The sequence below is a fragment of the Nelumbo nucifera genome, chromosome 3 (genome assembly GCF_055504915.1).
Source record: "Nelumbo nucifera cultivar China Antique chromosome 3, China Antique-T2T, whole genome shotgun sequence".
Classification (NCBI taxonomy): Eukaryota; Viridiplantae; Streptophyta; class Magnoliopsida; order Proteales; family Nelumbonaceae; genus Nelumbo; species Nelumbo nucifera.
Window position 1 is genome coordinate 75,850,532 of NC_142651.1, and position 14,834 is coordinate 75,865,365.

At 37.1% G+C, this 14,834-nt stretch overlaps 1 protein-coding gene across 1 annotated transcript; it reads right to left on the bottom strand.

Moving 5' to 3' along the window:
- Window positions 1–7,193: 7,193 nt before the first annotated feature.
- Window positions 7,194–11,758, bottom strand: LOC148801372 (uncharacterized). Its single transcript, XM_088900388.1, has 6 exons — window positions 11,162–11,758; window positions 10,993–11,119; window positions 8,491–8,705; window positions 7,842–8,404; window positions 7,548–7,558; window positions 7,194–7,438 (listed from the first exon to the last, which is right to left on the bottom strand). Exons 1-6 carry the CDS (start codon window positions 11,756–11,758, stop codon window positions 7,194–7,196), a joined length of 1,758 nt encoding a protein of 585 aa, XP_088756514.1.
- Between the last annotated feature and the right edge of the window lie 3,076 nt (window positions 11,759–14,834).

The following is a 14,834-nucleotide window of genomic DNA, read 5'->3' on the forward strand; positions in this document are numbered from 1 at the left end:
TTCACATAATTGACAGAATAATTCATAGTGTGAATTGAATGGTATATAGAGATATATATACATGATTCATCTGAATTTAATGGTTTTCTTGGACTTAATGCACTTTCATCTTGAGAGCTCTACTCGAGAGATCGAAGGGTTACCTGATGGGCGTAGGTTTAGTATATCTCAAGAGATAATATTAAATAAATTTGGGAAAATCTCAGCTTATGGGAATGAAAATTAGTCTTGGATAATCAGACCCATCAATATTCATTACATTGGTTAGGTGGACCAAAAGTCCCTGCGATTTCACCATTTGCATATTCGATTAGTGATCACCCTTGTTTTTATTTTCTTTGTTCTAATTTTATTTTCAGTAGTTCTTGCTCAATCCTGATTTTTGATTGTCCAAATAATTAGGGAAAACTGTGATTCTAATAATTATTTTGTTAAATCTCCGTGGGAACGATATTATTATACTATTTGATAACTAGTGCACTTGCTAGGGTTATATATTTATAGCTATCAAGTTTTTGGCGCCGTTGCCGGGGATTTAATCCTAAAATAATATTAGAATTTGTTAACCTTGATTAGTTTGGACCTTTTATTTCTGTTTTTATTTTCTTTTTATTTCTGTTATTATTTTTATTTATTCGAATTCTTGCTGGTTCAGATTTATTAGTGCATGACACACACTAGAAGAGAAGGACTAGCAAGATTCGATCCTGAAATAGAAAGAACCCTTCTTTATTTAAAGAGATGCTTAGGGAGTATCCTCACCATGGAATACCAGTTTGGTATCAAAATCAAACCTTTTATAATGGCATTACCCCCCCTTATCGATCTATTATTCATGCAGCCGCAGGTGGCCACTATCATGAGAAGAACACCAGAGGAAGCCTATGACCTAATAGAGGAGATGGTGTCAAACAGCTACCAGTGGAGCAATGATCGAACCAATCAGAGGGGAGTACACCACATTGATTCCTTTGCATCCCTATCTGCACAAATTGCCAACCTAAATAAGAGACTGGATAATTTCAGTATTGCAGCCATGAATACACCATCTAGCATCTCATACGATTTATGTGGTCAAATAGGACATACTAATTCTGATTGTCAATTAAATAGTCCTTTTTTTTCCCATGAGAATACTAATTTTATCTCTCATGCTGACAGGTCAAACTTCAACCCATACTCCAATACATACAACCCAGGGTGGAGGAATCACCCGAACTTTTCATGGAGAAACAATCAGCAAAAGGCACCGATGGGTTTCCAACCACAGCCGCCCCCACAAGAAAAAAAAAACAATCTGGAGGAAATAATCTCTAAGTTCATTAATGCCACTGAAGCATTGATTAAGAACTTAGAAGTTCAAGTGGGGCAGATTGTGCATATGTTGTCGGAAAGAAAAGAGGAACGGCTGCCCAGCAATACGGAGAAGAATGCAAAAGAGCAAGTAAATGCCATAGCTTTAGGAAGCGGGAAGACAATTGGTGAGACCCAAAAGGATGATAAGGAAGCTGATGTGGCTGATCTGCAAAAGGAGATCATAGGGAGTACACCTAAATTGAGTTTAGATGCTATTAAACTTCCTCTCCCTTACCCTGAAAGAGTTTTGAAAGATAACTTGGATGAGGAAGTTAAGAAGGTTCTAAACTATTTGGAGGACAGTCAAGAAGGACAAGGTAATGCTCATTATATTATGTTGTCGATTTCTAATAAGAGACCGTTACCCTCTGTTTTGCAGGCCCCTGTTCTATATTTAAACCCACCCATGATGGATGGGGGAGCACACCGAAAGCTGAAACCACGAGAGTTAGAGGATCTGATTCATGATAGGAAAGTTTATTTTTTCTTCCTTTTTCTTTTTAACATTTCTAGTTTAGTTTTGCAGCCCTTTCTTTACATTTAACCTCACATTGGGGACAATGTATGTTTTAAGTGTGGGGGAGGGGATTTAGGATTTTGGATTTAGGTTAGAATTTTTTTTGATTTAGGTCATTTTTTTTTATGATTCAAACAAAAAAAAAATCAAAACCTCAACTCTTTTGAAATCAATTGAAACAATGTTCTAGGAAAACTTTTGTGAACCTAGTAATGAGGTACGATCAAGGCATACGTGACTTATATAAAGCCATTTCCAATTAAACTAGTCCGAAATTTAGGTTTAAGTAAATGGGGTAGTTGTTTTACCATTGCTACATTTGGTAGGATGGAGCATAAAATGCACCTACCAACCAAGTAATTCAATGGTAGGATGGAGCATAAAATGCACCTACTATCCAGCAAATTCAACAGTAGGACGGAGCATAAAATGCACCTATTGGCCGAGTGATCCAAAAGTGAGACAGAGCATAAAATGCACTCACTCCCGAAAAAAGAATAAAAAAAATAAAAAAGAGAGGTTTTTCCCTGATTTACTATCTGGTTTGTAGTAGCAAAAATTGGTTTGGCTGATAGATGAGTTGAGTATAACTTGGTTGTGTTGATTTAATGGTTTGCAATAGTTAACCTAGAATTTTTGTGGAGAAAGAGGAAGGAGAGTTGAGTTTAAAAATCAGTAGGAAAGTTAGTTTTTTCTTGCTTTATTTCTTGCTTGAGTTTTGTCTTGCCCGAGGACGGGCAAGAATTTAAGTGTGGGGGATTTGATGAGAGTAGAATTTATCATATTTTTATCCCCAATTATTATGTCTTTTATACCAAATTAGCATCTAATTGGACTCATATTTCTGTTCAGGGCATGAAAGAAGGCATCAGGAGCAAAGAAAGACAAATCGGATGATTTTTCACAGTTTCGACATCGTTCAGTAATCAGGGCCTAACTCGCGTATCCGAACTCCGAATGGGCTGATTCAAGATCCATTAGAAAGACAAGAGAAAAATTCAAAACTTTTATGTTTTAGTTTTTCGCAGATTCGGCCTGCATCAAAGTCAAATCCGGGCCCAAGGTCGTGGCAAATTCATAGGAAAGCCCAATCCGCAGCTGAAGCCCAACTTGTAGAAAAGCCTGGCTGAAGCCCAATTTGCAGAGGAGGTCTAATACGAATCCAAGAACAAGAAACTGAGAAGAGTCCTTCCAGATCTAAATTCTTGATGTAATCTTAGAGAGATAAGAGGATTGAGTTTATTAGATAAAAAGATAAGATTAGAATTAGGATATGACTTTCTATTCTTGTAAAGATCAACTTCAAGAGGAAGTAGGAGACCACCCCCTCCCCTTTAAGCTATATAAAGGAGGGGGCGGACCAGCTTTGGGCATCACTGAATCACTCAATTTTTGATTTAAATCAAGAAGCAAGGAGCAATCAGTCAAGAAGGCTTAAGAAAGGTTAAAAAATTCAAGAAACTTCAAGAAGAAGGTGGTGGCAAGAAGAGGAGATCTCAGCACCATGAGCGAATTCAAGAGTTTTTTCTTTCCCTTTGTTTGCTTTAATTCTTCTATCATGAACTGATTTGTTTCTTTCTAGGGCTATGGAAAGCCTAACCATGCTAATGAATATATTTTTATCTTCTTGATTTATCCAAGATTGTGATTTCCATATAGTCTATGAATTATTGTGCTTATTGCAATTAAGAGCTTGGTCACCTCTTAATTGATTTGGGTTATGTGAATGAATTGAGAAAGAAATTCACATAATTGACAGAATATTTCATAGTGTGAATTGAATGGTATATAAAGATATATATACGTGATTCATCTAAATTTAATGGTTTTCTTGGACTTAATGCACTTCCATCTTGAGAGCTCTACTCGAGAGATCGAAGGGTTACCTGATGGGCGTAGGTTTAGTATATCTCGAAAGAGAATATTAAATAAATTTGGGAAAATCTCAGCTTATGGGAATGACAATTAGTCTTGGATAATCAGACCCATCAATATTCATTACATTGGTTAGGTGGACCAAAAGTCCTAGCGATTTTACCATTTGCATATTTGATTAGTGATCACCCTTGTTTTTATTTTCTTTGTTCCAATTTTATTTTCAGTAGTTCTTGTTCAATCCTGATTTTTTATTGTCCAAATAATTAGGGAAAACTGTGATTCTAATACTTATTTTGTTAAATCCTCGTGGGAACGATATTATTATACTATTTGATAACTAGTGCACTTGATAGGGTTATATATTTATAGCTATCAGAATCCAATGATCGCTTTAGCGGATAAGGCCCAAGCTGAATAACCCCTAAGCTAAACTTTATGCATATATGGTAAATATTATTATAGAATATTTAAATAACAAATTTTGTATTAACATATATAGAAATTTTACATATTTTTTTATACTAGACTAGAATTAAATAAAAATTTTAATTTGTAAAAAATTATAGTTTTATAATTAAAACATGAGCCTCTTTATCAACAAAAAATGTTTAAGCCTGACCCTGAGCCTGAGCCTGACCCTACCATCAAGCCTAGAGCCCAACCCTTACATAAAGCCCGAAGCTCGAGACCAAGCCCAAAGCCCGATTGTACACAAAATGTCTTATTTTCAATATACTTTTATAAACTAATATTATATTAATTTAGTAATAATTTAATAAATTAATAAACTAATTTATATTTATTAATAATTTAAGAAGCATATATATTATATTTATTATATATAACAAAAGTACTTTTTTATATATGTAATAGAATCGGGTCAGGCTTATTTAAGAAAGCTCGAGCTCAAGCCCACGAGTCTGAAATTTTATCCAAGCTTGAAAAATAATGGGTCAGGCTGGGCTGGGCCGTCGGGCTACTCGACCCATTAATAGGTCTAATTGTATATATAAACAATTGTATACATCAAAAATCATATGAAATAAAAATTTAAACATCTTTTTCAATTTTTTTTTTTAAATGGACCTCTCATAGTTTGGCCTGGTCCACAGTCTAGCCTAGCCCATGGCTAAGCCCATGGACCAACCCAACCCAACACATGGCACAGTACGGGCCCGTGCGGGCTCGGACCATGGGTTATGTCGAACCAACCCCCCCAAATTATCCCAGGGAAGGGAGGCACGACCTAGGACACCCCGTGGGCCAACACAACATGATTCACACTTTGTGTAGGCCACATGTGGGTCGTGTCGTGTCAGCCCATCACGACTTGATTTACACTTCTACTTGAACCCGCCCAATACTGGTGACGGGGTAGGGAAATTCAACGATTCCCCATCCTTAATGAAGAGTTGGGTGTCTTTCCCCTAAACTCACCCGACATTGGGGAGTGGTTGCTTTGCCCTGAACCTACCTAACACTAGGAACAGGGCGGGGATGGAGTAGAGTGTCTAGACTATGGGGCAAAGATAGGGATGGGGTGCTCCACCCTGAAACCACCCCATTAAAATTACTACAAATTATTACTAAAACTAAATTTATTAAAAATATTTATTCATCTTAAATTAACAATAATTATTTTCTGTAAATCAACATTAAATGAAAAATACAATTATTAAAATTTTAAATATTAACAATAAATTTGAATAGTTTTAATTAATTAACAACTAATTTTGATTCTTAAGTTAATATTAATTAATAGTAATGCCCTTAGCTCCAATCAAATTATGTAATGATACATTTAGTGTAAATGAGTAAAAGTACATAATTGTTCCATGTTATGATTGGTGTGTTTCTGTATAATTTCTCCTTAAACTAGACACTAATGAGACTCGTGTTAGTTTAGAATGTTCTCAGCCGTTGGATAGACTTGGAGAGTTTATCCTGCCAAGGCTAATACTAATATGCTGCCAAGAAGTTTGGGGCAGCCTATCTTAGCTGCCAGGGTTGGACCTGAAGCACATGTAGTGTGTGCTTGTTTGAAACACTGAACCCGGACCAATTTCCAATTATGCCATGGACCTTAGAGATTGATGGACAAATCTGGAAAGTTACACCTAGCCCCTAAACTCGATTATGGTACTGCACAGGGTGTTGGATCGGGTTGTCTTTGATATGTCAATCAATGAGATCCTTTGGGGGTTAAAACCTGAGTATGTTGGGGCAGTCTGAGAATTCACTTGAGTAGGTGATCATAATGACAGAATCAGCCCCTTTGTCGGACAAAGTGAATGATTGGGACTTCACTCTCTCTGATGGAAACCAAATCTGTTAGTAGTCGATTTCAACTATGTTTGAGATTTATTTTGCAAAATATATTTATATGATAAGAAAAAGGGTTTGCAAAAGGTTTTAATTCCTGGGACCCATCCGAGTAGAGAGTGCAACACTGCACCTTGCAGCCAAGGGAGAGGTCCTCCCCTGTCGAGTATTATAGGCTGAGAGGTTGAGTGTAAGAGACCATTTAGGGCTATACACCTGATGGGCTACATCTTACTTAAGTCAATTGTCCTTGGGCCTTCATAGGATGGTTGGACACAATGATCATTTAATGTAAATGTTGGGCCCATTAAGAGCCCATACTAATGGACTTAGGAGTTCATTGTACTTGATAGTGAATAATGAATTCGGTCAAGCCTTATTATAAAGGCTGGGCTGAACCCATGTGGGCTTATGTATGGTCATTGTTGGGGTCCCTTGCCATACAAAGTGAACCTAAATAGGCCAGTAACTGCTTAGGGACGTGAGCCTTGACCGGATCATTGTGGCATTAGCAAGTGTACTCGTCGTTCAAGTAGTAAAGTAGTGAATAGAGTATCGTTCCCATGAGGATTTAGGAAACAATTACTAATACTAATTTGGTCAACTCTTATCTGATCAACAACAAATCAAAACTTTATTCAAAAGCAAAAGATCCTATACTAAAATCTATCTAAATTATTGGCCCAATTGCCTTCAATTCAGGTTAGAAGGGTAAGAAATTAAAATCAATCTTCAGATTCAACAATCAATCAGATTGACTCATTCGAATAGATCATGATTGAGCATTGGTTTGGTGAAGCCCCAAGGTCATGAACAACCTCTTTCAAGTGCATGTTCATCCTATGCATGAATGATGATCCTTATATCTCTATCAAGGATCTAATCATTCATTCTTGCATTTCTTGAAACACATCTAAGACATCAATTCAAATCTGAATTGATCACCAACTGAATTATGCAAGTTATCTCTAACCTTGCATCCAATTCAGTTCTTGAATAGTAGATCTGAATTCTTGGAATCTTTCACAAGCACTCTAAGAATTCCAAGCTTTAGATCAAATCGGCCAATCTGAAAATTGCAAATCTGAATTCTCTTTCAAGCAATTCAGATCTTGCAATCTCAGATCTGTGTAATTCCATATTTCTGCATTAACCGCTCAAAATGGCTATTGAAGAAGTGAGTTCCCATATCACTAATTATAGCTCGAGGAGTGCCAAATCGAGTGAATAGCTTTTTCAGGAAGTGTACTACCCTCCTAGAGTCATTTGTGGGTAAAGCCATGGCTTCCACCCATTTAGATACATAATCAATAGCAACGAGGATGTACTTATTCCCAAAAGAATTCGGGAAGGGTCCCATGAAATCTATACCCCAAACATCAAAGACTTCGCAGATCAAAATATTGGAAAGGGCATTTCATTCTGTCGGGAAATGTTTCCCGATCATTGACATTTGTCGCATGTGGACACATACCTGTGGGCATCCTTGAATAATGTAGGCCAATAAAAACCTGATTGCAAAACCTTGACTATGGTGCGGCTATCTCCAAAATGACCTCCTGCTTCTTTATCATGGCAAAATTGGAGTACCGACTCCATCTCCTCCTTGGGGACACATCTCCTTATGATCTGATCTGCACACAATTTATACAAAAAGGGTTCCTCCCACAGATAGTATTTTACTTCAGAAAGGAATTTATTCTTTTGTTGATATGATAGGTTAGGAAGAATGACTTATGTAGCTAGATAATTTGCAAAATCAGCATACCAAGGAGATGAATATTCCTGAATTGAGTATAGTTGTTCATCCGGAAATTCTTCTCGAGTGTTGCTGGTTATTTCCTCTTTTGAGCTTACCTTGTCTAACTGGGAGATATGATCAGCAGCCAGGTTTGCAACACCCTTCATGTCTCTAATCTCAATATCAAATTCTTGCAGTAGAAGGGTCCACCTGATCAGTCTTGGTTTTGAATTTTTCTTGGTAAGCATGTGCCGTAATGCCGAGTGATCTGTGCATACAATAACTTTGGACAATATCATATATGAACGAAATTTGTCAAGTGCAAAGACTACTGCTAGCAGCTCCTTTTCTGTGGTGGTGTAATTGAGTTGGGGTCCATTCAAGGTTCTGCTAGCATAGTAAATTGGCTGAAAATGTTTGTTCACTCTTTGTCCCAAAACAGCTCCTATAGCAGAATCACTCGCATCATACATTAATTCAAATGGGAGGGTCCAATCTGGTGCTACTATGATAGGTGCATGGATCAATCTGTCTTTCAAGGTGTTGAAAGCATGAAGGCATTCAGTTGAAAATTCAAAAGGCACTTCTTTCTGAAGCAAGGTAGTGGCTTGGAAATTTTTGAGAAATCCTTAATAAACCTTTTATAGAATCCGACATGCCCTAAGAAACTTCTCACAGAACAGACAGATGATGGGGGTGGCAATTTTTCAATTGCCTCCACCTTGGCTTTGTCGACTTCTATACCTTTTTGAGAGATCTTGTGTCCAAGCACTATGCCTTCTTGCACCATAAAATGACACTTTTCCCAGTTCAACACAAGATGGGTTTCTTCGCATCTCCTAAGCACCTGTTCCAGATTATTCAAACATGCATCAAACGAAGAGCCTAAAACTGAAAAGTCATCCATAAAGATCTCAATAAAATTTTCAACCATATCAGAAAATATGGACATCATGCATCACTGAAAGGTTGCTGGGGCATTGTACAACCCAAAGGGCATCCTTCGGTATGCAAAGGTACCATAAGGGCAAGTGAAAGTAGTATTTTCTTGGTCCTCCGATGCAATTAGGATCTGATTGTACCCTGAATAATCATCCAAGAAACAATAATACTCATGCTCGGCTAGCCTCTCTAACATTTGGTCCATGAATGGGAGAGGGAAGTGGTTCTTACGGGTAGCTTCACTTAATTTTCTATAGTCAATACATACACGCCACCCAGTGACAGTTCTAGTCGGGATGAGTTCATTTTTCTCATTTGGAACAACGGTCATACCCCCTTTCTTGGGCACGACTTGCACAGGGCTCACCCAAGAACTGTTAGAAATAGGATAAATGATCCCGACATCTAATAGCTTAATGATTTCAGCCTTTACCACCTCTTTCATGTTGGGGTTTGATAGCTATGAATATAACCCTAGCAAGTGCACTAGTTATCAAGTAGTATAAAAATATCGTTCCCACGGGGATTTAACAAAATAAGTATTAGAACTACAATCTTCCCTAATTATTTGGACAATCGAAATTCAGATTTAAGAGTAAGAACTACTGAAAATAAAAACTAGGAAAAGAAGATAAAAGCAAGGACAATCAACAATCGAATATGCAAAGGATGAAATCGCTAGGGCTTTAGGTCCACCCAACCAATCTAATGAATATTGATGGATACGATTAACCAAGATTAATTGTTATTCCCATAAGCTGAAGTTTTTCCCAATTTTATTAATCTTTCCCAAGATATATTAAACCTATTTCTATCAAGTAACCCCTCAATCCCTCGACTAGAGTTCTCAATAATAGAAATGCATGAAGTGCAAGAAAAACTCATATATTCAAATGAATCATGTGTATATATCCCTATATACTATTCAATTCACACCATGAACTATGTGGTCGAGTATATAAGTTCCTCTCCCGATTCATTCATATACACCGAATCAACTAAGAGATGGCCACTCCTAATCGCATTAAGCAAATAATTCATAGACTAGATGGAAATCACAATCTTGGATAAATCATAATAATAAAAATATATTCATTATCATGGTTCAGCTTTCCACAGCCCTAGCTAAAAACAAATCAGTTCATAATAAAGGAAATAAAGCAAACAAGATGAAAGAAAGAACTCATGAATTCGCCCGGGGTGCTGAGATCTCCTCTTCTTCTTGCCGCCACCTCCTTCTTGAAGCTTTATTGATCTCCTTCTTGAAATTCTTGAAGACCTTCTTGATTCACTTTAGAGGGACTTTAGGAATTCCTCCAATTGTTGATTGATGATCCTCTAGTCCGCCCCCTACTTCTTTATATAGCCTAAAGGGGAGGGGGTGGTCTCCTACTCTCTCTTGAAGTTAATCTTTTAAGATTAGAAAGTCCTAGTCTAATCCTACTCTTATCTCTTTATCTAATGAACTCAATCTCTTTATCTTTCTGGGATTACATCATAAATTTAGATCTGGTAAGACTCTTCTCAGTTTCTTGTTCTTGGATTCGTATTAGACATCCTCTGCAAATTGGGCTTCAGCTAGGCTTTTTTGCAAGTTGGGCTTCAGCTGCGGATTGGGCCTTCCTACGAATTTGCCCCGACTTCAGGCCCAGATTTGACTTCGATGCAGGCCGAATCTACGAAAGCCCAAAACATGAAAGTTGTGGCTTTTTCTCTTATCTTTCTAGCAGTGGGTCTTGAATCAGCCCAATCGGAGTTCGTATACGCGAGTTAGGCCCAAACTACTGAACGGTGCCAAAACTGTGAAAAATCATCCGAATTGCCTTTTGCTCCTGATGCCTTCTTTTCATGTCCTGAACCGAAATACAAGACATATGAGTCCAATTATGTACTAATTAGGTATGAAAGACAGAATATTTGGGGATAAAAATATGATAAATTCTACTCTCATCAGGGTTCAGGCGCCTTTGGGGCTGAACAAAAGGCTTGCTGTCCTCTTCCATCAAAATTCTTTGAGTGTAGATTGATGGATTAATGCCGTTGATATCCTCTACCTTCCAAGCTATAACATTTTTATGTTCCTGCAGTACTCTTAACAATTTTTCTTTTTGTAATGGGTTCAATGATGCGGAAATTATTACAAGGACAGTTGATGGTTCCTTAAGGAAAGCATACTCCAAATGAGAAGGTAATTGCTTCAGTTCAAGGGTGGGGGGTTTTTGGGATGATGGCTTACCTGATGGTCCAGGAGATTTGCCTAAGTTCTCTAATTTGAGAAACCCCTTCCCCTTGAATTGAGGCTTATCATTCAGATATGCTATCATGAAGTTTATTTCTTCATTTTCTCCCTTTTCAAGTTCTCCCTACTGGAGGCAGAGTTCAAGAGGATCAGCTATTCTACTCACCTGGAAGCATTCATTTATTGCAACATCAATGGCATCAATCATAAAGCAAGAGTCGTTACTAGAGGGTGCATGTTTCATGGCATCAGACATTTTAAAAATTATCTCCTCATCTTGTATCCTAAGGCTGAGTTGTCCTTGTTGGACATCAATCATCGCCTTCTCGGTAGCCAGGAAGGGTCTCCCTAGGATAAGTGGGACCTCCACATCTTCTTGCATGTCTAACACAATGAAATCAATTGGAAAAATGAATTTGTCAACTTTAACCAACACATCTTCTATGATCCTTCTAGGATGTCTGATGGATTTATCAGCCAATTGTAATGCCAGTCTAGTGGGTTGGGGCTCCCCCAATCCCAATTTCTTGAAGATAGAATATGGCATTAAATTGATGCTGGCTCCCAAATCACATAAATCTTTTTCAATTTTTAAACTGCCTATGGTACAAGGGATAGTAAAACTCCCTGGATCTTTAAGTTTCTGAGGCAACTTGTTCAGAAGGATAGCAGAACATTCTTCATTTAAAGCAACTGTAGCCACATCTCCTAGTTTCCTTTTGTTTGTCGATAATTCCTTAAAAAATCTTGCATATTGTGGCATATGGGCTAAAGCATCAGCAAAAGGAATATTAATATATAAACTTTTAAATATTTCAAGAAACTTACCAAATTCCTTCTCAATTTTCTGTTTCTTCAGCCTGTTAGGGAATAGAACTTGTGGCTACTGGTGCATCTCTTGTTGTGCTTCAGGTTGTTCCTTCTTCTGCTGTCCGGTCCCAAGGCTTGTTTCTACCTTGGGTTCAGCCCTATTCTTCTGCTGTCCGGTCCCAAGGCTAACATCATCCATATCAACCCATAGCTTACAAGAATAAGTAAGATAAAACATTCATTCCACACACTTTCGAATTCAGGTTTGTATTCTTGCTTCTATTGCATTGTAGAAAGTTGCAGAGCAGAATTCTAAATTTTTGATCATACCTTTTGTTCATTCATAGCCGAAGTCAAAGCTAGCTAGTTTGAAAATTTTCAAGGAGTACCAAGGAACATCTACAATGCCAAATTAGTATTGCTAAATCTAATAGAAACATGTCCTCAAACCTGTCCTGATGCAAGTCTGCTACAGGTCTGAATTAAAAAAAAAAAAAAGCTTTTGGAAGTGTTGTTTTTTATTAGATCTCTGAGGCATCAAAATCTTCAATTCAAACATACATCCCCTCAGCTACAATAGCTCGGTTACAAGTGAATAGAGCAGAGAAAACAAATTACACAGTATACCTTACATCAGCTTTGTTCTCAATTGTAGTTCAGATCTGTATCAATTCAGATCTAAATTTCTTCAGTTATTGCTACCAAATTGCTTTTGCGGAATAGCAGAAGTGCCCTAGGGTGAATTGGGGTGGTTATGACACCCAGTTTTCCTCAAATTTGCATCAATTCAGATCTGTGTTCCTATGAACACAGATCTGAACTATTGCAGGTCTGCAATAGCAGAATTCAGATCTGAACTCAAATCTAAGTTCTGATCTGAATTCTCAATTGCCCCTCTTGTTGTTTAAAAGATCTCCCGTTTTTCTTCTTTTCATTTTATATATACTTTTTTCTTTTTTTGTAAAAAAATAAAAGGCTGAAACACAACTAAATCTTTTCGACTAAGTGTTGCAGGTTTGAGTTCTGCATATCTGAGTGTTGAATGCAGCTTAGATCTGCAACACTCATGTTTTAAACAATTTTTTTCTCTTGTTTATTTTTTTTCTTTTTGAAGGTAACAGCTCCAAGATTGAAAGGAAATCAGATCTACCTTTATTAAAATGAAACTGAAACAAGGAAAGGAAGTAATCTACTGAAGAAAGAAGAAACATAACTAAATCAGTACAACTATTGCATTCAAAGCTAAAATGTAAAATGAAGCAATTAAAACCATCTATGAATGCAATGATGACTGAGACCAGATTAAGAATGCCCAATGTTTCCTAATATTGCTTCCCAAAATCCCCGGAAACGGCGCCAAAAACTTGATCGGATCATTGTGGCATTAGCAAGTGCACTAGCCGTTCAAGTAGTAAAGTAGTGAATAGAGTATCGTTCCCACGAGGATTTAGGAAATAATTACTTATACTAATTTAGTCAACTCTTATCTGATCAACAACAAATCAAAACATTATTCAAAAGCTAAAGATCCTAAACTAAAATCTATATAAATTATTGGCCCAATTGCCTTCAATTCAGGTTAGAAGGGTAATCAATTAAAATCAATCTTCAGATTCAACAATCAATCAGATTGGCTAATTCGAATAGATCATGATTGAGCCTTGGTTTAATGAAACCCCAAGGTCATGAACAATCTCTTTCAAGTGCATGTTCATCCTATGCATGAATGATGATTCTTATATTTCTATCAAGGATCTAATCATTCAAGCATGCATTTCTTTAAATACATCTAATCATCAACTGAATTGTGCAAGTTATCTCTAACCTTGCATCCAATTCAGTTCTTGAATAGTAGATCTGAATTCTTGGAGTCTTTCTCAAGCACTCTAATAATTTCAAGCTTTAGATCAAATCGGCCAATATGAAAATTGCATATCTGAATTCTCTTTCAAACAATTCAGATCTTACAATCTCAAATCTGAGAATTCAGATATGAGTTTTGAAAGATTAATTGGCTGATATGATCTACAATTAACCTCTATTCAAGAAACTTCAAGAACAAATCACATCCATTCGAATGAACAAAAAGAAATTGATTGCTTGATTTGAAATTTTACAAACTTAATTACATCAAGAAAGAATGGAAGAGGGAGAGAGAGAAATTTACATCAAAGGAAGCTGAATTCGAATCAAAGAAAAATTGAAACTAAAAAGGAATTAATTACATTAGATCTCTGAATCAAAATCCCCAATTTCGAACTCACCTTCTCTTCTTGATAGCTTGAACTCCTTCAGCCCTTCTCCTTCTCCTTCTTGCGCCTATCCCTTCTCCTTTTCCCCTTCTCTTTAAGATGTTCGAACATTAAGGAGTGGGAGAGCCTTGATCTCAAGCAATTGAACACCTCTCCCCCCTCTAGAGGACTCCTTATATAGATTTTCAAGGGAGCTCTTGCCCCTTCTTGAAGCCTCTAGAATGGGGTGTATTACACCCCCTTCTTGAACTTTCTAGAGTGCTCTCTTAAGAGCCTCTTAAGGGTTTCCACCCTTAGCTCTTTGGGCTGCTATTTGGGCTGCAATTAGGCTCCCTCTTAGCACATGTTAGCTATACTCTAGGCTGCTCTTTTGGGCTGAGAATGGGCCTTCTCTTGTTGGGCCAAAATTTACTCCTTGCTAGGCTTCTTCTCTTGGGTTTTTTCCAAGGAATTAACTTGTACTTCTTGGGCCGAAGTGTCCTCTTTTGCTTCCATAACTAGGCTGGGCTGATTTTGGTCTTTTTTGGTCTATCTTTTCTTACCTTTTGCCTTCTTTTTCTTGGATTGATTACCCCTGAAATCTTTTCTTAGTATTAAGCTAAATTAGGGCAAAATTAAATAAAAACGGCATAACAATCCATGCAAAGACCTCATAAATTATAGATAAATTGTATGTTTATCAAGCCACTTGCTTAATGGGCCTAGAGCCAATGATTAATTGGATTAATCAAGTGGTCACATGACAGTTTAAGTAGTCATGTGACTTGGACGAATATG